This window comes from Notechis scutatus, chromosome 7, assembly GCF_049901735.1.
Source record: "Notechis scutatus isolate UNSWTSFEM ecotype Mainland chromosome 7, rNotScu1.2, whole genome shotgun sequence".
NCBI lineage: Eukaryota > Metazoa > Chordata > Lepidosauria > Squamata > Elapidae > Notechis > Notechis scutatus.
The window spans coordinates 24,049,109-24,074,234 of record NC_142015.1 but is presented as its reverse complement, the minus strand read 5'-3'; the positions used below and the strand labels follow the sequence as shown (position 1 = coordinate 24,074,234).

The 25,126-nt window shown below is 41.7% G+C and overlaps 1 protein-coding gene and 1 pseudogene across 2 annotated transcripts in view; both read left to right on the top strand.

Moving 5' to 3' along the window:
* GRIK4 (glutamate ionotropic receptor kainate type subunit 4) overlaps nucleotides 1-22,274 on the top strand; it is a 364,998-nt gene extending 342,724 nt beyond the window's left edge. For both annotated transcript variants that reach the window (XM_087970153.1, XM_087970154.1), the window contains exons 14-20: nucleotides 3,159-3,268; nucleotides 6,997-7,170; nucleotides 10,283-10,448; nucleotides 11,312-11,537; nucleotides 12,603-12,731; nucleotides 19,487-19,605; nucleotides 21,748-22,274. In XM_087970153.1, the coding sequence (XP_087826279.1) occupies nucleotides 3,159-3,268; nucleotides 6,997-7,170; nucleotides 10,283-10,448; nucleotides 11,312-11,537; nucleotides 12,603-12,731; nucleotides 19,487-19,605; nucleotides 21,748-22,119 (1,296 nt within the window). In that variant the 3' untranslated portion in view covers nucleotides 22,120-22,274. The remainder of the gene's footprint in view (nucleotides 1-3,158; nucleotides 3,269-6,996; nucleotides 7,171-10,282; nucleotides 10,449-11,311; nucleotides 11,538-12,602; nucleotides 12,732-19,486; nucleotides 19,606-21,747) is intronic.
* LOC148130060 (trafficking kinesin-binding protein 1 pseudogene) lies at nucleotides 17,204-18,753 on the top strand (annotated as a pseudogene).
* Nucleotides 22,275-25,126: the final 2,852 nt, after the last annotated feature.

Sequence of the window (25,126 nt, the reverse complement as noted above, 5' to 3'; positions counted from 1 at the left end):
GCTGTATAAAAGCAATCAATCAATCAATCGGAATAGAGCTGGAAGGGGTCTTGGAGGTCTTCTTGTCCAACCCCTACTCAAGCAGGAGACCCTATACCATTTCAGATGAGTTACTGTCCAGTCCCTTCTTAAAAACCTCCAGTGATGGAGCACCTGTGATTTCTGGAGGGAAGCTGTTCCACTGGTTAATTGTCCTCACTGTTAGAAAGTTTCTCCTTAATTCCAGGTTGCTTCTCTCCTTGATGAGTTTCCATCCATGGTTTCTTGTCCTGCCTTCTGGGGCTTTGGAAAATAAGTTGACTCCTCCTCTTTGTGGCCACCTTTCAAATACTGGAACACTGCTATCATATCACCTCAATCCTCCTTTTGTCTAGACTAGCCAAACCCAAATCCTCCAATATGTTTTAGTCTCTGGGCCTTTCATCATCTTACTTGCTCTTCTTTGCACTTTTTCCAATGTCTCAACATCTTTTTGTAATGCATTGAGTCATTAAAAGAGTAAATATTAATTTAACACGAGAAGGCTCGAAAACTCATTACAGCAGTCAAGAGCTGCTCAAAGCCCATCTGTGCTTCTTCCTTTCATATTCCAGCCTGGGAAACTGCAGCTGACGTTGTATTTAATCCATGGTTTCCATCAGATGCTTCTCATCAAATAGCTGCAGAAGCATTTCCAGCCTGTTAAAGCAGCATCTCCCCGTCTCCATCTCCTCACTGTTGAGGTGACATTTGGCTTCCGTCTCCTGTCGCTTGGTTTCTCAGTCCTCAGACCTGGCTTGTCTGTACCCCATTTTACACACACCCACACAGACACACACACACACAGAGGCTTCATCACAAATAACTGCAAATGGCAGGTTCAAATGGGCCTGTCATTTGTCTCAATTTCATGTGTTGCAATTTAATCAAGTGTGGCTTTCTGACACAGGGACTCTAATAGGAGGCCTCGCTGTTGGCCTGCTGTTACAAACACAGCCTTCTTCCTCTCCCCCTCCATTCAAGCTAATGGAATATTGTGCAGTGGGGTCATTAAATAAGGCCTGGGGGCCCCAGGGGTTTGATGCTTCCTTTCAGCAGGGAGTGGACTGCTGCATTTTCCAAACCGTGAATCTTTCCACGGCCTTTCTAGATGCTCACATGAATGGATAGCTCGGCTTAACAAACTTGTTGCCTTCCTTTAGAGCCCAAAGGTGCTTTTTCAGGAGGCCACTGGACTTTCTTGCTCTTCTTTGAAGACGTTTCGCTTCTCATCCAAGAAGCTTCTTCGGCTCTGACTGGATGGAGGAGAATGGAAGGATTTATACTCCTTGCAGACAGCTGGTCATTTGCATCCTTTTTAGAGAGTCATTGAGGCCACTTGGAGGTTTATCTGTATCCTCAGGGCCACCTGAGTGGTGCTCCTGGTTCCTGTAGTCTGCAATTTTTCCTCTGGAAATTCATTCCTACTCCCATACCATTCCAAGGGGGTTCATCCCAAATTGCGCAGCTAAAAGTCTGTAGAGATTCTCAGTCATCCAGGTCATGGTTGTCCCAAAGGTGCTTTTTCAGGAGGCAACTGGACTTTCTTGTTCTTCTTTGAAGACCTTTCACTTCTCATCCAAGAAGCTTCTTCAGCTCTGACAGGATGGTGGGGAACGGAAGGATTTATCCTCCTTGCAGACAGCTGGTCATTTGCATCTTTTTTTAGAGAGTCATTAAGGCCACTTGGAGGTTTATCTGTGACCTTAGGATCACCAGTTCCAAGAAGGGTCAACAGTTCCAAGAAGGCTCCACACCCATTGCACCATTCAGATGACCCTGAGGACACAGAACTGAAGAAGCTTCTTGGATGAGAAGCAAAACGTCTTCAAGGGAAAAACAAAGAAAGTCCAGTTGCCTTTTGCAAAAGCACCCTTGGAGCAATCATGGCCTGAATGATGGTAGAATGTCCGTAGACATTCATGAAAAATGGAGAATAGTCTTTTTTTTTTTAATTTATACATTTTCCTTTAATATATATGGGTGCTTAATAAACAGTGTATTGTCTGAGTCAATTTACATATTAATAAGACTAATATTATTTGTGGTGCATTTTTGAATGTTCAGTTGACTGAGTTTCATGTTTAATGAATAAAGTATATAACAATAATCTTTACTTGTATATAATGATATTCCTCCAACTTCTAATTCCTGCCTCTATTATCTAACCATTGTAAAACAAATCCCAAGTTAAAAAACATTCTGAATCATCTTTATCCTTTACCTTTAATGTTAACCTATCCATTTCTGCACAATCGAATATTTTTTAAATTATATTTTCATCTGTAGGAATTTCCTCATTTTTCCCATGTTGTGCAAATATAATTCTCACTGCTGTCAAAGCATGTAATATTCAATATACATGCCTTTGTCACATTTTTCTGGCAATATACCTCACAAAAATATTTCTGACTTTAAATATATATGTTGCTTTATTGTGTTCTCTAACCATGTATGTATTCTCCAAAATGGAGAATAGCCTTGACTTGGGTGTCCATCTAAGCGGGACTTGTTCCCATAGCTTGATTGGGAACCACGATTGAAGTATTTGTGATAGCCTAGCTCAGACAAGTTGCACGACGGATGTGTTGCCATCAGATAGGTAAAGGTAAAGGGTTCCCCTTGCATATATGTACTAGTCACTTCCAACTCTAGGGGGCGATGCTCATCTCCATTACAAAGCCGAAGAGCCAGCGCTGCCCGAAGACGCCTCCGTGGTCATGTGGCCGGCATGACTAAACGCCTTCGAAGGCGCACGGAACGCTGTTCCCTTCCCACCAAAGGGGGTCCCTATTTTTCTACTTGCAATTTTACGTGCTTTCGAACTGCTAGGTTGGCAGAAGCTGGGACCAATAACGGGAGCTCACTCCGTTCCGCGGCGCTGGGGATTCGAACCGCCAAACTCAGCTGACCTTTCCAATCGACAATCTCAGCATCTTAGCCACTGAGCCAACATGCCCCACCAGATAGTGAATCCCAAATTAACCTACCTAAATCCTACCCATTTTAGCCTAGCATGTTCTGCAGTCAATCTCGGTCTTGTAATTGGTTTTTCCTGTACAACAACGGTTTGTTTTTCAATGTGTATGAGAGTCATAAGAACTAAATTGTGGTTATTATTATTATCATCTCTATCTTAGGGGCGCAAACCTGGCTATTTCTCTTTTCTGGATCCGTTTTCTCCTGGGGTTTGGCTCTTCATGTTACTTGCCTACCTTGCAGTGAGCTGCATCCTCTTCTTGGTGGCCCGGTACAGTTAATTTTTCATTCTATGTCTATTCCCTATCCTCACAGTGACACTTACTGGCAACTTCTAAGAACTACATGGAGAAATCTAATGTGGGTTGCTTTGTCCATGGTTTATGAGGGATGGATGGATGGAATGTTTATGTCTATTGACTTTACAATCAGCTCCAGGAAAAAAAAAAAAAACCACAGTTCTTGCTGGAGGTCACCATGAGACTCTGTTAAGTTGAGTTCGACTCCTGTATTTATTTCCTGTCCTACCTTTCCTTCAGGGAGCTCAAGGTGGCATTGCATAGTAATTGCTCCCTCCTACTTTTCCTCCATATGCGTTCAGTGACATAGGTTGGACTAATAAAAGTGATCGGCCTTGGCTGTAGGTGAATCCAAATCTAGATCTCTTTGGTCCTAGCACATTGCTGTAACAACTGTACTGTAAACCAGGAGTCCCCAAACTTGGCAACTTTAAGACTTGTGGACTTCAACTCCCAGAATTCTCCAGCCAGCATAGCTGGCTGGAGAATTCTGGGAGTTGAAGTCCACAAGTCTTAAAGTTGCCAAGTTTGGAGACCTCTGCTGTAAACCACTCAACCATCAGTTTTCATGGTAACCATATGGGTGTGTTTTGGTACTGCCTTTTGGTGGAATGGGTTTTTCGCCCCCAACTTCCCAGTCTAGCCTTTTGGGCCCATTTTCAGCCTCCAGAGGCCCTCCAGAACCTGGGGAGGCTGTTTTCTCCCTCCTGGAGGCTCAAGGAAAGCCGCCGGAGCCCAGGGAGAGTGAAAATCCCCCCACCCCGCCATGGTGCAGGAGGCCAACTAGGCCACACCCATGATGGCCACGCCCACCCAGCAACCCAGCAGAGAACCGGTTGCTAAAATTTTTGAAGCCCACCCCTGGAGCAGCCAAATGACATGAACTAGGACTGACGTATGGGATCATCCAAAAATCCCGGAGCCGTAGCTAGTTTGGGAATCTGGAAGGAAATGAAAACCCACTTCTTATGTCTATCTCGGGATCCATACTCAAATAACCCCACAATTGGATTTCCACAATGCGTTCTGCAGTTGCAGAACAACAAAACGGGACGTGACACAAATTCCCAAAAGAATTTTGGGATTCTGGGAGTTGATGTCACCACATTTGAACGGCAAGTCTAATGTCCCTAAGAAACGGTGAATAGTAAGATTTGCTTTATTACAAATCAGCTGCCCCTTGATTGATGTATCAAGCCTCATGTGACCTACGGGGACTTTTTTCTGAGTGTTGCCCTACAGGAGCAGAGACCATTTCAGAGTATTTGTGGCCCCTGACCCCTGCATACTAATATCCTTCAAGTTCTCCTGACGTTTTTTTTTGCATGCCAACTAAAATTTCTCCTTTCCCACAGTGGCCAGTTGATCTGATCAGCTGGTGAGTAGGATATAACTAAGGAGCAACCCATTGCTTATTAAGATACCCTTCGTTGAAACAGAAAGTCCCACAAAAAACTTCACTGCCCAAATAATAGATGACACAGGATCTTCTACAGAGGAAGGAAAATCCTAGATCCTTCCATGCTGAAAGGCACTAATTGTTTTGTCTGTCCCATAAAATGCAGACACCCTAATTGCTGAAGGGCTGTTCCCTCTGAAAGCAGGGAATCACGAATAGAAGCCAATATATGTCTTATCAAGGTTGATTTGAAGTTAGGCTGGACAGATTATTCCCCAACAAAGGCGTTGAGATATCTAGAAAGGGATGTAAGACATTAGCTTCAACGGAACCAGATGGCAGACTGCTGTGTTTGGGTATGTATTCCTCTGCAGAAAATCAGAACTGGGTGTTTAAGCCAATAAAAATAGAAATCTAGATTGCAGACTCAATACAAATCCAATTATGCTGTATGGGGATGAGACATAAAGCAAAGATTTTCCGGAATAAAAAAAATGAGTATACTTTTTATTGGCGACAATTATCTTTTGGCAGCTTCAGAGTAAAATTATCAAACTAGGCTGAGCATCCTCTCTGGAAAAATATTGCATAAACAAACAAGTGTCCTGTCTTGTCGGATTGTAACCTGTGTTTGCTTAGATACACAACAACAAAAACTGGGGAACCTCTGTATTGATTTGACCTCCAGTCACATGTGAGATGTACTTATAAAGGTGCTTCGAGGCAGCTTTGAAGCTGCAGGTGTACTTCAGCTGAGGTTCGTTTGCATTTGGTGTTCACGATTGAACTCCTGCATTTCCACAGGAATAGATCCAATGTTGGCTGGGAAATTTTGGTTGCATGCCTAAAAATAATAATTAGTGGAGAGAGAGAAAAAAATATCCTGCTGAATTGGATAGAAAGGGTTCCAAATAAATATGGGTAGAATTGCACCATCAGTCAATTAATAGAGCAACAGGAACGACATGAGGTTCATCTAAGGCTATGATCATCAATTGTTTTATTTCAAATATAAGAGATCACATTATTTCTAAACACAATACAAATACAACTCTTAAACCTTTGATGAATTAAAACAGAAGACAGTATGTGCTACATTTACTTCAACATGAATTAGAACTATTGGTAAATATATAGCCTCATTCTAAAGATCACTATAATTTTTTTATTTGACAAATGCCCAGAATTTCTATAAATTAGAAAAAAAAGAAATCTAAGAAGGTTAAATCTAAATTTTCGGAAGTTTTGCTGTATAGGTGGTTGTGCTGGATTGTAGCTCTTCCCTGCAACAATTACCTGTTTTTAATAGAACTAGAATTTTCACACCCTTCATCACTGCAATTCTTTCCCATCAAAACAGGATCGCGTCTCTTCAGTTTCCACAAGGGATGCCACCGATTTTCACTCTTTGTAGATGCATATGAAGCCTACACAGCTGTAATGCTGGTCACCTTTGGGGGCCTCTGAGTGCAACTAAAGCTGTCAGATTCAGGAGCTCATAAAGGTTTTCAGCAACATGCAGGCTTTGAAACCACTTACAACCCAGTTGGAGCCTGTTGGCACAAAGATACGGCTGCTCCCGATACGTTTTCTAAACGCGCCTGCCCCAATGACATGGGGCTTCAGATAACCGACATCCAGTGTCAGGTGGCTGACTGTGAGGGGAGGAAAAAAAAAACCTATCAAACAATACCCCTGAGTAGTAACTACTCTTCTAGAATGAGAAAGACGATGGCTGTTTAAAAGAACTTGCTTTTAAATCAGGGGTCTTCAATCCCCCGGTCCATAGACCGGCATTGGTCCATGGGCCAGGGATGGGATTCAAAAATTTTTACTACCGGTTCTGTGGCCCTGGTTTGGTGGGTGTCGCATGGCTTGGTGGGCATGGCTTGGTGGGCATGGTGTGTCTTGGTGGGCGTGGCAGGGGAAGGATACACTGCAAAATCCCCATTCCCTCCCCACCCCACTAACCTGCTTTCCAGCTCCGTTCTCCTGTGCAGGGCAACCAAAGAAGACCCAGCTGATCAGCTAGGACTCAATGGGAGGCAGAGAAGAGATGGGGTTGGCGGGGCCAGTCAGAGGTGCCAATGGCCGCTTCTCCGAACTACTCAAAATTTCTGCTACTGGTTCTTTAGAACTGGTCCGAACCGTCTAAATACCCACCTCTGAATCGTATGATATGCCATTCCATGGCAAGACCTCCTCTTGAGAAACGATGCACCCAGGGACATTCTATCACTCTTGCTTCTATGGTACCCTGTATGCCAGTATAACCGGATGTGTTGTGTTTTGATGCTGCAGACTGACCCCCTATGAGTGGTACAGCCCCCATCCCTGTTCTCAAGGGCGATGCAATCTACTGGTGAACCAGTATTCCCTGGGCAACAGCCTGTGGTTTCCTGTCGGTGGATTCATGCAACAGGGATCGACGATTGCCCCACGAGCTTTGTCCACCCGCTGTGTCAGTGGAGTCTGGTAAGAAAATGGGGGGTGGGGAAAAGAAATCGTGTTTCTTCTTGAGGTGGTTCCATAGAATGTTATTGACATGGGTTGTTGGGGGGTGAGAGCTTTGGTAACATCAACCAATCAGTCAATGTTTGGAATACTCTACCTGACTCTGTGGTTTCTTCCCCAAACCGCCAAAACTTTAACCTTAGACTGTCTACTATTGACCTCACCCCCTTCCTAAGAGGCCTGTAGGGGGTGTGCGTAAGCACACCAACATGCCTACTGTCCCTGTCCTATTGTTTCTTTGTATTTTTCTTATAAGTATCTATCTCATGTATTCAAAACTATGTTTATTCTTATACCTGTATCTTGTAAGCGATTGACAAATCAAATAAATACTAAAAAAAAAAACCTACTAAAAAACCAACCCATCAGAGTAGAGCTGGAAGGAACCTTGGAGGTCTTCTAGTCCAACCTCTTGCTCAAGCAGGAAGACCTAGACCATTTCAATCAATCAATCAATCAATCAGAATAGAGTTGGAAGGGTCCTTACACATCATTTAGTCCAACCCCCCTACCCAAGCGGGAGACTCTACACCATTTCTGACAAATGGCAGTCCAATCTCTTCTTGAAGGTCTCAAGTGATGAAACTCCCACAACTTCCAAGGGCAACTTTTGTTCCATGGGTGGATTGTTCTCACTGTCAGAAAGTTTCTCCTTATTTCCAGGTTAAATCTCTCCTTGTTCAGTTTCCATCCATTATTCCTTGTCTGACCTTCAGGAGCCTTGGAAAACAGCTTGTCCCCCTTCCTCTCTGTGGCAGCCCCTCAAATATTGGAAGATTGCTCTCCTGTCTCCCCTGGTCCTTCTCTTTGCTAGACTAGCCAGGCCCAGTTCCTGTAACCGTTCTTCATATGTTTTAGCCTCCAGTCCCCTAAGCATCCTGGTTGCTCTTCTCTGTACTTTTTCTTTTTTATAATGTGGTGAACAAAACTGGATGCAATACTCTAGGTGTGGTCTTACTAAGGCTTTATAGAGTAGTATTAGTACCTCACTTGATCTTGATTCTATCCCTCTGTTAATGCAATTTAGGATTGCATTGGCTTTTTTGGCTGCTGCTGCACATGGCTGGCTCCTATTTAGCTGGTTGTCCACTAAGACTCCAAGATCCCTAAGACACATTTCAATCAATCAATCAATCAGAATAGAGCTGGAAGGGACCTTGAAGGCTCAAGCAGGAGATCCTAGACTATTTCAGATATGTGACTGTCCAGTCTCTTCCTAAAAACTTCCAGTGATGAAGCATCCATAACTTCTGAAGGCAACTTCTGTTCCACTGGTTAATTGTCCTCCCTGTTTGGAAGTTTCTCCCTGATTCCAGGTTGCTTCTCTCCTTGTTTAGTTTCTATCCATTGTTTCTTGTCCTGCCCAAATAAGTTGACTCCCTCCTCTTTGTGGCAGCCTCTCAAGTACTGGAATACTGCTGTGATGTTCCCCCACCCTGCAGTCCTTCTCGCTCGACTAGCCAAATCCAAATAATAGCGAAGACAGACGATGCAATAGCAACTGAGACACTTAATGGCACTCTAGGTTCAGATATTCCCATGTTAATGTGTTTGGAGAAGCTTTATATACTCATATTTCCCAATGATTAAGTGAACCCATTTTCCATAATCCTTCAAGATTTTTTAAAAATTAAATTCTAAGCAAAACTATTAGTTCACCGTGCTAGCATGAAATCTGATGATATATTTGGTATCCCCCAGAGTTTATTGGCATTAATGTTTTTGCTCTTAGTTGCAGATTGAATCTCGGGAATCTAGAAGCAGCAGAGGGTAACAAAGGAGATAGATAAAAACAGACTTTTCTCCTAAGAAAAAAACATGAAATTTCTCTATTACATGGTTTTCTGGTTCTTAGCTAGTGTACAATATATCTCAATTCCAGTAACTGTGTAAAACCTAACCTCCACAACCTTTGATTCTGTAATGCCCTTGGGTTTCGTTGTTAAAATAAAGAAGTCAGAAACATCCTGAAACTTTAATAACAAAATAATTTATGCACAATAATAATTTGGGATCCAATTATTGTGGTCCGCTGGCAGCCTGCGGAGATGGCAGCAGAATTGGACAGTGGGGAAGAACATGGGCCAATCCGGGAGTCTCGAAAGGACTCAGATGAGGGTCCTGCGTCCGATGCAGAGATGGGGCCAGGACCTTCTGGGAGTGGGGTGCTGCCTCTGGAGCCTTTGGAGTCTGGCAGCAGTGAGGCAGAGGAACAGGGGAAGCCTGTTTCCAGTACATATGTGCACAGAGCTGCCAGGAGGCAAGAGCAGCTAAAACAAAAGGGGCAACTCGGGAGTAAGGCTTGGAGGTGATTGCCCCTCCCATAAGACATAATGGAAGTGCAAAGGGACAAGAACCTTTGCAGGAAGCAACTTTGTTTGCTCTGTTCGGATTCAACCTTGAAGCTCTGTGTGGACTTTGTACTTCAGTTGGTTTTTTTACAGTTAATTTGGCACTTTAGTTGTTGGCCGCAATTCAAAGGAGAGAAAGGTGGGTGCTTATCTTGAGGGACTGTTTGGGACTCATTATGGGCTGGGAATGGACATAATTCCCAGCATTGAAATAAAACAAGAATTGTTTGGACTAAGCCTGTGCTTAATTACAGTCTCAGGAAGCCTTGGTCGGCACACCAATGATCCCACTAGTAGAAGAAATAAGTCTTGCAATGCTGCCTTCTGTATCCAACCCTACCTTTACCAGCTTCTGATGTGCAGAGGAAATAGCATTAGATGAGCAAAATTAGTTCTTCTTCCAGATGTTTGAGGATTACACCTCAATTCCCGGACTTCAACCAGAATGGTGAGAATTCTGGGTTGCTCTTTCTGCACATCTGGAAGGAACCAAGTTCCAACAGGCTGCTTTGTAAGATGTCCATTGATTCTAGAACACATGCCTGTATTTTACACAGATTAAGGCTTTTTTTCCCCCCACTTAATCCAGCCCGTTCTTGATATATTGACGTCTTAGATAGTCATAGATGTTTAGCACCATTCAGAAAGGAAGGGGTTGCTCTTAAGTTGCAAAGCCCAGATCATTCCCATTCTGTCTTTTGCTTCTTTTTCTTCCACTCAAGGTGGGCTTTTACCTTGATCATCATCTCCTCCTATACGGCTAACCTGGCAGCTTTTCTCACTGTGCAGCGCATGGATGTACCCATTGAATCTGTCGACGATCTGGCTGATCAGACAGCGATTGAGTATGGCACAATCCATGGAGGCTCCAGCATGACATTTTTCCAAGTAAGTCCTTTGGGTCCCGAGGCCAGAATTCATTTTTAGAATAGAGTAGAGTAGGGTAGGGTAGCGTAGTGTAGCATAGCGTAGAGTAGAGTAGAGTAGAGTGGAGTAGAATAGAATTCAGGAATAGAATAGAATAGAATAGAATAGAATAGAATAGAATAGAGAAAGAAAGAATAGAATAGAACAGAAAATAGAATAGAAAAGAAAAGAACAGAAAATAGAATAGAATAGAACAGAAAATAGAATAGAATAGAACAGAAAATAGAATAGAGAATAGAATAGAATAGAATAGAATAGAATAGAATAGAATAGAATAGAATAGAATAGAATAGAATAGAATAGAATAATTCTTTATTGGCCAAGTGTGATTGGACACACAAGGAATTTGTCTTCGGTGCATAAGTTCTCAGGGTACATTAAAAAATACATTCATCAAGAATCATAAGATACAACACTTAGTGATAGTCATAGGATACTAAATAAGCATAGGATACTAAATTAAACAATATAATAGTAAAGATCCAAGCAACAAACCTGTAGTCATAAGTGGGAGGAGATAGGTAATAGGAAGGATGAGAAGAATAATAGTAATACAGTCTTAGTAAATAGTTTGACAGTCTTGTGAGAATTATTTCTTTAGCAGAGTGATGGCATTCGGGGGGAAAACTGTCCTTGTGTCTAGTAGTTGTTCTGGTGTGCAGTGCTCTATAGCGTCGTTTGGAGGGTAGAAGCTGAAACAGTTTGTGTCCAGGATGTTAAGGGTCTGAGATAAATAAATAATAAAGCCTGTCTCTGGATCTGTAGAAAGGTCTATCCAATCGATGGCTGGGTTAGGCTTATCTTTATTCTTTTGTTTTGTTAAGAACTCACGGTACCAGACGTATCAAAGAATGTGGAATTACATGTATTCCAAGCAGCCAAGCGTCTTTGTTAAAAGCACAGAAGAAGGCATCGCCCGGGTGCTCAACTCCAACTATGCTTTCCTGCTGGAGTCCACCATGAACGAGTATTACCGCCAGCGCAATTGCAACCTCACCCAGGTCGGGGGCCTTCTGGACACCAAGGGCTACGGGATTGGCATGCCAGTCGGTAGGCAGCGAAGTGAAATTCTAGCTATTCTGAGCTGTCTGCAGAGGTTCAGGGCATTAATAGATCCTAGGGATTCATGAAGGGATGCGGTGGCTCAGTGGCTAAGATGCTGAGCTTGTCAATCAGAAAGGTCGGCAGTTCGGCGGTTCGAATCCCTAGCGCCGCGTAACGGAGTGAGCTCCCGTTACTTGTCCCAGTGGCTTCTACCAACCTAGCAGTTTGAAAGCACATAAAAAAAAAAGGCAAGTAGAAAAACAGGGACCACTTTGGTGGGAAGGGAACAGTGTTCCATGCGCCTTCGAAGGCGTTTAGTCATGCCGGCCACATGACCATGGAGACATCTTTGGACAGCGCTGGCTCTTCTTCGGCTTTGTAACGGAGATGAGCACCGCCCCCTAAAGCCAGAAATGACTAGCAGGGATGTGCAAGGGGAAACTTTACTTTTGCAGATTCATAAAACATCAGAAGCCCTTCCATGCAGGGACCTCAGCCCTAAAAAAAACCTTGGTCAGGTTATTCCTAAGCCGCATTGAATTGTCTGATGGTTTTGCTTGCTGAACAAATCTCTTTGAACCTCTAAGATAAGAAATAACCCATATGTCTTGTGGGGGTTGGGAGGGAAAAGGAATCCCTTTCCTTAATGGGAAACGGAACCTTCCTTAGTCTTATATGCGCAGATATTATTGTAGGAAGAGGGAAAAATAGGAACACATTCATAGCAATATAATTACTACTATGGCAATACATTTTCCATAATAAAAAACACATCTAAGTTTCAGCAATGAGCAAATTGAGACTTTCAGGCAACGTAGGAAATACCTTCGTTCTTCTGGAATGCTCTACGGCTTCAGAGAGTACATCAAGAGAGTTTTAGAACATTGTAACTTTAAAGACTCAGTCAAGAATAGATTTTAAAAGATTTGATTCTACCTGACGTCCAAGATTTCCTGCGATGTTTCACAAAAGGAAACAGACTTAAATGGAAAACGGAAATCCTCCCAAGGCAGAACGAGTAGAAGAGTGGATTATTCTTTTAGTTTCTGATTTGCCCCCTTGGCTTTACAGGTTCTCTTTTCCGTGATGAGTTTGACTTGGCCATTCTCCAGCTGCAGGAGACCAACCGCCTGGAAATCCTGAAGCGAAAGTGGTGGGAGGGCGGACAGTGTCCTAAAGAGGAGGACCATCGAGCCAAGGGTAAATAATGAGCGCCTTCTCTGAAATGTATTCGAACATAAGTAGCTTGAGTTGGTAGTTGGACCATTGGGCTGAGCTCCGAGCTGGGCAATTTGATTTCAAATGGTTCGTCACCATTCGAGGAGACGTTGTCAGTGTGCACATTCCCTCTCTCTTTTTTTTTTCTTCCTTTTTTTTTTTTTTGGTGGTGGGGGAGACTGAATTTTGGACAAAGGGGAAAAAAATCTGGCCCTTAGAAGCAAATAAACCATAAGGCCCTTAGACTCTAGGTTTGCATAGTATTCATTTATGCTGGTTTTGGGCGGGGGGAAACGAGCATGGAGCAAAAGCAAACAGGATAACAGTCTGTATCTTTCATCCAGCCAAGAATTTGTGTTCTGTATGTTGGGACAGCTCATAAAGAAAAATAGATGTTTGGAAACCATCTTTGCTTCAAACCTATGTTTTATCATAAAGATGAAAGAACTGGGAAGTCGGCAGGAGAGGGGGAAGGCACCTTAAAAGCAATTTTGAAAGGAAATTGGTTCTTTCCATCAGTACCTTATAATCTCTCCCTCCCTCCTCCCTCTGTGTGTGTAAACCTCCAATTGCCTCTCTCTGTGTGTGTGTGTCTTTACATTGATTTGATTTTTATTCAAATATATGTTATTTCCTAATGAAAGTTCAGTACTGCTTTTAAAATTCTTACTCTCGGTGGAAATTCCAGGCCAATTCTGCAGAGACAAGATTATGTTACCGAAGCACTTTTAACTGCCTTGCCGGTCAGCCTCAGACATCCAGAGACCAGGGAGAGCGCTAATTGCTTTATCTTGACATCTGAAACACATAACTAAACTTCAAAGAATAAAAAAAATAAAATAAACCGATAAATTATGAAATAGACTCCTGTAAGAGAGAAGAGGGGGAGGAGGGGAGGAGAAGGGGAGCGCATAGGGGACCCTTCAATAAGGAGAACGAGCTCTGACAGATCTCAACCTGAGCTACAAATATTCTCCTTCATTATGCAATGTATATATATATCATCCAGGTCATTTATTCCTAAGTCATCTACCCAACATATAGTGCTAGAATGCCAAAATAGAAGCCGTAATAGAGACTTTGCTGATTTCCTGGCTGTGACAAATGAAGCAAAAAAAAATAAAATACGTTTATAATATTTTAGATTTTATATTTCAAAGATGTTGAGATTCTAGAAAGAATGCAGAGAAGAGCCACAAAGAGGATTAGGGGACTGGAGGCTAAAACATATGAAGAACGGTTGCTGGAACTGGATATGTCCAGTTGGATGAAAAGAAGGACCAGGGGAGACAGGATAGCAGCCTTCCAATATTTGAGGGGATGCCACAGAGAAGAGGAGGGGGTCAAGCTATTTTCCAAAGCACCCGAAGGCAGGAAAAGAAGCAATGGATGGAAACTCATCAAGGAGAGAAGCAACTTAGAACTAAGGAGAGATTTCCTGAAAATGAGAACAATTAATCAGTGGAACAACTCACCTCCAGAAGTTGTGAATGCTCCAACACTGGAAGTTTTTAAGAAGAGATTGGATAACCATTTGTCTGAAATGCTAGAGGGTTTCCTGCCTATGCAGTGGGTTGGACTAGGATCCCTTCCAACTCTGTTATTCTAACAAGAGATCTTGGGGCAATTGTCACTTTAGTGTACAAGTGGTGTGATATGATCCCCACCACCACCAGACCTGGAATGGAGAAATTCTAGCAGGAGACAAACAACTTTAAGAGTTGCTGTTACCCCATGGGAGAATTAGAAATTACGTCCTTTGCTTTGAAGTGCAAACATTGTTAAAATAGCATTGTTTAGGGTGAAAATGGAAAGGCAGGCAGCCTTATCGATTTTGGGGGTGATGTTTCCACTATCCACTTGGAGGCAACTGGTGGGAGATTGTTCTGACGCAAACCTTGTTCCAAGGAAACAAACACGAAACAGAGGTGACAGCAAAATCTTTTAATGATTCTTTATGAATTCCGTTCCTTCACAGTTAAAAGGCTGTTTCAAACTAATTGTCTCTGATAAGAACAAGCCTTGCCAAGGTTGTGCAAGGCTGCCAAGAACACTAGATAAAGTTGCCAAGAAATATTTCAAACACAAAGAATGTCCAAACACCAACCAAGATATTCTGAACGTCCACAAGGCTTGAATGCAAAGATTTCTTTGCTTCCTGCAAAGAACTCCGGTTTCTCAGCTAGCTTTTATCTCTTAAGGGAGGAGCCATTACCTTGCAGCCTTACTCCCGAGTCGCCCATGCTGCTGCAGCTGCTCTTTCCTTCAAGCAACCCTGCGCACAGGCGCACTAGGCACAGGCTCTTCGGGGTCCTCTTCCTCACTGCTGCCAGCCTCCACAATCTCTGAAGGCAGCACTCCACTCCCTGATGGTCCTGGCCCCATCCCTGCATCACATGCAGGCCCCTCATCCGAGTCCTCACTCTCCAACACCTCAGCTGTCCACACCTGCTGCTTGGCAAACCACAACAGAGATGCTACAGAAGCTTCCAAGAGTTGTAATGACTTATTCTGTGGATGCCAAATTCCCTTCTTGGAAGGTTCAGGCTTTTAATGGGCATCTTTGTGGAAGAATTGCTGCTTCTGCCACAGTGATTTGCTACATGGTTGGAACAAATCCTGCTTTGAACACCTGAAAGTGCATTGGGCAGACACCAAGAGATATGACCGTCAACTTTTGCAAATAAAACAACTGGACAATGATTTACGAGGAGGAGCCGATGAGGCTGTCTTCTAAAAAACCTGTGGGACTGTCAATAAATCTTTGATTCTCACATTTTGATTTAGTGCTCAGGAGGAAAGAGGCAACTTTTACAGGTGTCTGAATTGATTAAGAATTGTACTTGGCAGCTCTGATACAAGCTAACACATCATTTGTGAGTCAGTCTTCTGCTCAATCAAGTGAAGTCTATCCAAGTCCCAGTAATAAACATTCCCAGCCAAAGGTGAATTGCCTCCAGCAAGAATTATAAATACAGATATATGCTGCTTTGGTCTCAGCAAGGTTAATCTAGACTTTGGTTTTAAACCAAAGAGCTGCTAATAAAGGAGATGAGATACGAGTTGAATTTATTAGAGAAAGGAAATCATTATTTCATAGGCCAAACTCAAGAATGACTTTGAAGCCAGGCAAACATCTCTAACTCTTTGCGTGGGCTTGACCTTGGTAGTTGTAATGGCATTTCTTTATTTTACATATTGACATAGATGCCCATTTAGCAAAGGCATCCTTAGCAGAAAATTACACTGATTAACTGTAGCAAAAGTCTTTGTTGCCTAAAATCTCAAAAGTTATTTCTGACATTCATCGAGACAGGCAATGCCTATGAATCCATATATCCAGATATATGTGAAGTAACCATATGATGCCTCACTCAAAAGGGTAACAGAAATTCCAAAGTTTTGTCTTCACTCTATCATTGCTTTACTTTTTCTTCGTGTCTTCTTGTATCAAGTAGGATTTCAGTTTTCCATGCTATTAAAAAATGGTGGCATCATGTTAACATGGATCAAAATATGGTCTCTTTTGCATTATTATTCTTGCCTATTGTTTTGGTTTTGTCATTTTATTTAACCTGTTATCTTCATGTTGAGATATTTGCTGTCCTGTTTACTAAATTTTAATGTTGCCCGAGGCAAGATACTTGACTTAGTCATCTATTTGACTGCTATTAGTTTGTCTCTATTTCATTTGTTATTTGTTTAGGTATATCTGGGGAGAAATAATATTTGCCAGATGATTTAAATGTAGATATTTTATAGCTTAACCACTAGGGGATCTTTCAGAGACCAAGTAAATAAATCCATTCACTTTAAGTTTTATAGTTATTAGTCATGTAAATATTTTACAACTACTATATTTTAATTAACTTTTAATACTACTGTATAATTTAATAGAATAATTTAATATTCTATTAAATATAATAGAAATACATCTGTGAACATTTCTGTATTTCATACCGGTACTTATGCTGGATGAAGACTAGAATAAAAATGAATGAATCAGTGAATGGAATGCTTTGCATCAGTATTAAATCAACCTTGGCAAGTTTAAGATGGGTGGACTTCAATATCTAGAATTCCCCAGCCAGCCTTGCTGAGAATTCTGGGAGTTGAAGTCCACAAGTCTTAAAGTTGCCAAGGTTGGAGACCCCTGATTTAAACCATGCAGCAAACCCCAAGGAAGGACTGCTGACAAATATGCCACCATAGTTGCCGATTGAGGTCGACCTGTTGCCGTGGTGACTGTATGACATCATGGAAAGCCTGTGCCTCACTTGTCAACCAGGAAAGAGGCAGGTTGCACTGCCAATCTTTGCCAGACCCCCATCTCTTGCATTGGCTCTTCAATAGCAGTTGCCACTGTGTGCCAAGCCGGATGCCAGTTTTGAACAACTATTCTTTGTCTACTGCTGTGCCCTCTCCTTAGACAACTAATCCTGCACTCCTGGTCTATGGTAGAGACATTCATCAAGAGAATTATGTAAGTGAAGCTGTGGACAACAATGTGCCAGGGAATACAGAGATGCTGGCACCATTACCAATGTGTATAATAGTAGGGATCTTCTCGAAGCTGAAATTACCAGGATGCTAGAAGAATAGCTCTCCCATTACAAGCTAAGAGCAGAATCAATCTATGGTTATGATCACAAGGATTGGCTTCATACTCCTTGTGCTAATATTGACTTAACCACTGAACAGACAGACAGAAGAGACACCGAAACATTATCTTTTATGTGCTGAACGATGACTTTAGCCCGGTGACTAAAACATACAATGGCACTCATGCTGTTACGCATCTTCTCGAAGAAAAAGAGCAGGATTTAGAATGATCTGTCCAAATTAGTCAGTGGTTGCAAAGGAGGAATAAAACTCGGTGAGAAATGAACTTCTTGAAGAACAGGTAGAATATATCAGGGGAAAGATTCATCAACTGCATTATGAGCTGATTATGAAATAGGAGCTGTTTCGGTTCTCTGCTGAAGGGAGAATGACTCAGAATCCATCTGTCTGACTCCATTGAAGAGGAATGAATCATTCTCGTCTGTCCAGAGTTATTTCCATTTTCTCTTCAAAAGAAATTGAAGAAGGATTTGAAGAGGAAAACGTTGTCCTTAGATTGGAGGACTGCCAAGCTGAAGACAAGCCATTGCTTATAGAGAGAAAGAGCAACCACTTGCAAATGATTGTGTGATGGTGCAGAGCTCAAAGATGCCAATATTCAAATGGTCAGGATTTCTGAAGAGATAGCTTTAAAAGACTGAAGAAGAAGCTCAAAAACAGGATGAAATCACCCCTCTTCCTTCTCAGGTAGCGGATCTATAAAGAAAGGCAAAATCTTGCGCAGTGGAAAATGAAGAACCTGATCCAACACGTGGGAGCTAAAGATGTCCCAAAGCAACTCATAGCTGAATGATGAGAGCTGGAAGAAATGTGCAGTGTATGAAAATGCTTAATGAGGCACAAGAACTGTAGAACCTTAAGAACAAGACAATGTCAAATGCTATATCACGCCATTGCCATTCATTAAAGCTGTTCTCCAATGAGTTCCTTAGCTGCAGAAATGAAAGGATCAACGCAGAAGGAGCTGAATCTACAGATGATAACTGATTGCTCTGGCTTAAACCGAGGCAAGAGTTTTTGACCCAATACAAAACATCAATCAGGTGATAAAGGAGAGATTTCCTAGCTCCATCTCCAGTGAGCATTCCAGGATCTAGCCAGTTTTGCACAATGAATGCAGTCATTTCTATCTGTGTCAGCACACCACGATCCAGTTTCTATGGAGGAGATATTTCAATGTTATGAAAGACAACAAGGCTAATGGTATCATCCTTGAAACTGAATCCACTGACTCTAGAAATGAGAAGAACAAGAAAAGAGGAACGCCAGGTTCTAGAGACCTAGAAGCAGTCGTTCAAAGGTTTCCCTTCAAAGGGAGAATTACCTGTCAGAAAGGAGGGGGGGTTGTTTTGTTTTTTTGAAAAATAGGAAGGAAAGTTGAGAGAATTAGGTGATAATAAAACTCTCCATCCTTTATCTGTTCTCCTTAGTGACTATGGTCTCTTCTCCATCAGCAAGAAGGAGGAAATAATGGTTCTCAACCTTGGCAACTCTTAAGATGTGTGGATTTCAATTCCCAGAATAGTTCCCTAGTTGGGCGCAGAATTCCTTACTGAAGTCAATACATTTCAGAGCTACCAAGGTTGAGAAATGCCGCTTTAGAGATAGATATCCTCGTTGTTTGTTTGAACTCTTCTGATAGTAGGAACTACCCAAGAAAGACTCCAATATATTTCTAGAGGTGTTTTTTTTTAGCAGAATGCTCCATTTTTATGAATTCAATTTGAATTCCTAACAGATATTATTAACTCATCAGTACTGAAAGCCGTATGTTGTAGCATGTTATTACTGGGCGTTCAAATTACCAAGCTACTATCTGTTCTTTAGTTTAATGGGCTGGGTTATTAAGGGCAATGCTTTTATTCAAACTTTGCATGCAAGGAAAAGCTAGCTATTATCCTGTACTGCCATTACATTATGTTGTGTATTTGCATAATATTCCAAGGTTAATTTCGTGTTAATCATGGGTGGGAGACTTTCCCACAGGCTGCCACACAGTCACTCACACAAATCACTACTTGCAGATTGCAACAGCAATCTGTGGCTTCTTAGAAGTTACTCCATTGTGCTAATGCTGTTTCTGTGTGTGTGTGTTTGTGTGTGTTTTATGATAGGTCTAGGAATGGAGAATATAGGTGGAATCTTTGTGGTCCTGATATGTGGTTTAATCGTAGCAATTTTTATGGCAGTGCTGGAGTTCTTGTGGAGTCTCCGACACTCTGAACATTCTGAAGTAAGTTTTTGTTATAGGTGCATGTTCTAATATTTTGTTATGTGTGTTGCATCAAAAGATAATCTAATCTATTTATATAAAAGCGAAATACCACTCACGCATCATCACAAAATCTCCAGAACTGTAAAGCCTACAAACTTGAAATTTGGCACATATGTTTTGGCTTCTAGGTGTTCACTAAGAAAGGATTTTTCCAAATGACCATCAGAGCATTAGTATTTCATATAATATTATTATTAACATGCTCTGATGCTAAGGAGTTCTACTCCCCCTCCCCACCTGAAAAGAAATCTGCTCCAAATGCAAAACACAAGCAGAGGAGTTTCAGTTTCAGTTTTAGTTTCACAGCACCAAGCAGCTTTAGTACAGAACAGTTGAGCTAAGCCACGCCCAGGCTCCTTGCTGTCTCCTTCTTGCTCACACAGCAAATACTGTTTCAGTTTCCAAAAAGCCCCCAACTCTCTCACACACTGACAGGACGCTAGCCAGATGAATACTGATGGATGCTGGTAGGCAGAGGCAGAATTTTTTCCTCTTATTTTCCTCCCCAAAATCTTGCCCAACCACATAGTTTCATAGCAAAAGCATGGGTACCCTGCGAGTGTATGTATAATAACGAAGAAAATACTAGATAACCTGGGTAATGTGTAAGTCAAATAACTGGTAGACCTGTCACGTAGGCTTTGACCTCCATGCGTCTTTTAAGCGTCTTTAAAACTCTGATCATGGGAAGTTGAGACTATTCTCCAATTTGAAATATTGTCCTCTTTCATCCTTGTTAACAATGGTATGATTGATTGATGGCCCTGGGGACATACGAAGCTGCATCAGAGCAAGAACAATATCTATTCAGGAAGCTCTGCTCTTGTTCTGAATTAATTTTTGGGTGTCCATGTCCTGGGTAATATCATCACACCACCAAAGGTGATGGGCTTTATGGGAAAGCCAATGTTACTAAGCTGAACAGCTATTTTTCAGACAAATTGAAACTAAGGTTAGTCTGGACTAGATCGTAGCGAAGGAGTATGAAGAAAAGTAGCCGTGAAAGAATTCTAAGATTTTTTTTTTTTTTTCATTACACAGTCTTCTTTTTTCACCAGAATGATTGTTGGAAATTTTCTGAGTTCAACAGTAAGAACAAATGTGTCAAGATATTCAGAGGCCTACTGAACAGTCAGAATAACATGAAGTAAAATGGAGAGCAGAGTTTCTAAATATATGGAAAGCTGAGAAAAATGGAATATTATTCACAATTTATAGTTTTCCATACTATAGTATAAAACAATATACTATATATTAAAGCATAACTATAATTTTTAGTTATAATTTATTAACTGATTTCCAATGGCTTAGTGTCCTTTTTTTTCAATTACATCATTAGGTAAAAATGCTCTTGAGTTAGGCTTATTGTTGTTAGTTGCGGTCAAGTCCGACCCATCGCGCCCCCATGGACAAAGGCCTTCCCGTCCTCTACCATCTTCTGGAGTCCATTTAAGCTCACACCGACTGCTTCAGTGACTCCATCCAGCCCCCTCCTTCTCTGCCGTCCCCTCCTTCTTCTTTTGCCCTCCATCGTTCCCAGCATTAGGCTCTTCTCCAGGGAGTCCTTCCTTCTTTCTCATGAGGTGGCCAAAGTCTTTGAGTTTCACCTTCAGGATCTGGCCTTCTAAAGAGCAGTCAGGGTTGATCTCCTCTAGGACTGACCAGTTGGATCTCCTTGCAATCCAAGGGACTCGCAGGAGTCTTCTCCTCCAGCACCAGAGTTCAAAGGCCTCCATTCTTTGGCGCTCAGCCTTCCTTACGCTCCAACTTTCTCAGCCACACATTGCAACTGGGAAAACCATAGCCTTGACTATACACACTTTTGTTGGCAGGGTAAGGTCTCTGCTTTTTAGTATGATGTCTAGATTTGCCATAGCTTTCCTCCCCAGGAGCAAGTGTCTAGTAACTGCATCATTACAATTTTCTGGTAGCGTTATGGACATGGCTTATTGGAGTTGTTTTTGTTGTAGGAGTTCCCAATTGAACCCCAAAAAACACTGCAATTCTTAGGTGGTTCCCCACTGACACTGAAACATTGCTGTTGTTTTTTAAACACTAGTATTCTAATACTTTGTTTTTTTTGTTTTTACCCCCTCTTAGATATCAGCCTGCCAGGAAATGGCGTCGGAATTGCGTAGCATCATTCTCTGCAGGGACAGTTTTCACCCCCGTCAAAGACGAGGGGCTATTCTTCGGACTCGCCCCATTATACAGGAAGACCGAAGAGCCCGTACGGCTATCACTACCACCCTCAGTAATGGCAAACTCTGTGGTGGTGGGGACCCTGACCAGCTGGCACAGCGACTTGCACAAGAAGCTGCCCTGGTGGCTCGAGGTTGTACTCACATCCGGGTGTGCCCTGAATGCCGGAGGTTCCAAGGACTTCGTGTCCGGCCGGGACCAGATTCCCTCGTGCAAAGCGACGAGAGTTTGGAATGGGAGAAGGTGACAAACAGCAGCGAGCCCGAATAAAGCAGGGGAGATGGCCAAAACAGAAGCTAATGTTCCATTTTACAGAACATGAGACTTGTACACACAGTTGTTGAACTATTTTTAAATTAATAAAGTGGCATCCCGGCTTCTTGAGAGCATATCAAAGCTTTAGGCTGGGAGCGAGCCCAACGGCAGCCTTGTTACTTGTCGTCTCTGAGGGTCTCTAACGTTCTTCTTTCTACGAGTACTGGGGGGAAAGCCTTCCCAGCTAAACTGGGAAAAACGCTTCCTCAGAATATTGCTCCTATGGAATTTGAGGTATGGGATGTGAAAAAAAAGGCAAAACATTACCGAGAGAAGGTCATTACACATATTACGCCAAGTTGGGGGTGGGGGGGAAATATAGCACCCTGTGGACGTTGTTAAACTGTTGAGAGATCTACTTTCTTTTAGAAAGGGAGAATAATCCATTTTAGTTTGGGTGCGTTGAGATTATATCAACCCAACTGAGCTGAGATATCCTAGCTTTGCAGCAGGTAAGTAAGAAAAGGAGGATCGTGGAGAGAGAGGGAAAACAAATGTCTTGGCTACAAGTTCATGAAAGAGAGGTCTAGTCCAGGGGTTGGCAGCCTTAAGCATTCAAAGAGCCACAAAGGTCCTAAGTGGAAGCCCCCCATTCAATCCTGGAGCCAACCGGAAGTCCGGTTCCCCCACCATAGAGTCTCCTCCTAGCACAGCATCCTTTTTCCTCTACCTGTCCTAACCGAAAACCCTATCAATTGTGGAGCCAACCAGCAAGAGGGAGCCGCAACAGAGGGATGAAAGAGCCACATGTGGCTCCAGAGCCATGGGTTGCTGACCGTTGTCTAGTCAGAGAATTACAGATAGAAAAAAGCATCCAGCAAACTAAACTCAGAGGCTTCTACAATGACTTTTTCTTTCTTCATTCTTTCTTAAAAGCTCTGCTTAATAGCTTTATAAGAAAGCAAGCCAGTCTAGCACAGGGTTAAACAGGGAACAGGAAAGGGGATTTTTGTCCTTTCTCCCCAATAGAGTGATAAATAACCATGCCAGTTGGTGAATTTCTGAAAGTCAAGTCTTAGCCCTATTTTTTTTTTAATTAAAAGATGCATCTTCACAAATTATTTTATGAACAGTAATGAGATGGTCTGGGGGGAAAAAACCCAAACTTTTGTATTATCACTTTACACCTACAGAATATCTCAGAGTTCAGTGTTACAAACTGGTTTGGAGGGAAAATCAAAAGGAATCCACCTCCGTGGAAGGTTAAATGAGGATAATGGGTCAGCAATCAGGAAATCCCTTGGTTGATGTGGGTTTTCATACATGGCTTCTATTTTCTAAAATGCAATTCTATACAAATTCTTACCGTTAAAAAATTATAGAAGGGTGGGAGAGAAATTAAGGTGACAATGAACAATTAGAAATCAGAGATGATCCTGTCACATTGTTGGGTTGTTGTTTTTTAATTAACACAATATTAAAAAAAAAAACACCCAACAATGTGACAGGATCATATCTGATTTCTAATTGTTCATTGTCAATAAAATATGTCCTTCCATGAAGGAGCTTTCCCCTTTATATCCCTGCTTGCTATTCAGAGGAGCAGGAATTTGAATACACAAGGTCATTAGCTGCCTATAGCTGGAGTAATTTACGGCATTCTTGCTATTGACATTTCAAGTCGTTTGTCTGCCAGTCAATTAAGCTATATTATATTGTCCTTGGTCCCAATCTTAACTCCATCCAGCCTTCACTCATGGCATTCAAGAAACTGAAATTCATCTAGATCTGTATTAAAACTGTGACTCGATTGTGCTACAATACTGCTTATGTACTGTACATTATTAATCATTTCCCCTGAGAAGTGAGGGGAAAAAACAATCAGCTAAGTTCTCCTAAATAATTTATGATGTATCTAACAACTTTAATAGATACAATCGATTTTCAACTCTAGAAATAGGATCCCAAGAATTATACGTAGCAAATGCTGAAGTAATTTCTTCTGGCATATAAGCATGAAATACAGAAAAGTGTACCTTCTGTTCTTGTATTTTAATAAGGGAAATATGAAGCCTTTGACACACTGGGTAAGTAATGTGGGAATGAATAGTGAGAAACTTTTAGGACAAGAATAGAGAGAGGTTTTTGTGATTGTGCAACTGTACAGTATATACAGAAGGGAAATTCTGTTTTTACCCCAGAGAGTAAGCAGCAAAATCATAATGAAAATGAGAGATCTTGATTAGTTTAATACGTGGATTTTTGTTATTCTGTTTGGTATAACTATGAATTTATTACATTTACATCCCACCTTTCAGCTAAGGAACTCAAAGCAATTAACTACTATTCTTCTTTCCTTTATTTATGTCATCATGATAACTCCACTGAAGTAGCTAGTGGAGAAAGACAGGGTACTACTGAGCTGCATAGCCGTATTCTGACCTAACACTAGTCCAATAATTGCCACTTTAGTATTAATTTGCTACACTTGTTTATAGTTAGAAACACTTGCTATAGTCACTACATGGTTGGTGCAAATATGGATAGAATCTTAAATTGCTTTTCCCAAATATGAGATGAGTTATATTTTTTGAATAAGAAAAGCACTGTTGGATTAGATCCAATATCTGCCTCATCCAGGGCCCTGCTTTGCATAATACCCAATAAGTAGCTATAAGAAGTTCATACACAGAAAAATGAAAGCTACAGTCTTCTATCATTGTTATTCTACCCACAAATTCCATCGGTTGTTCTAGTCCAGGAATGGATAGCTGTCCCGACGATGCTTTTGGGCTACAGCTTCCAACCCTTAATTACCTCCAGGTCATGCTGGTTAGAGCTACGATTTAAATTCATTTCTCTTATGTTTGTGGCAATTGTCAATTCCTGATCATACCTTACAAATCAGCTCACATTAGACATTTGGGGCAGGCAATGAAAGCAAACAGACGTATTTGAGTAACAAGGCAGGGAGGAACGACATATGGACACTAAACCCAAAAAATCCCTTTCAGACGTTTCT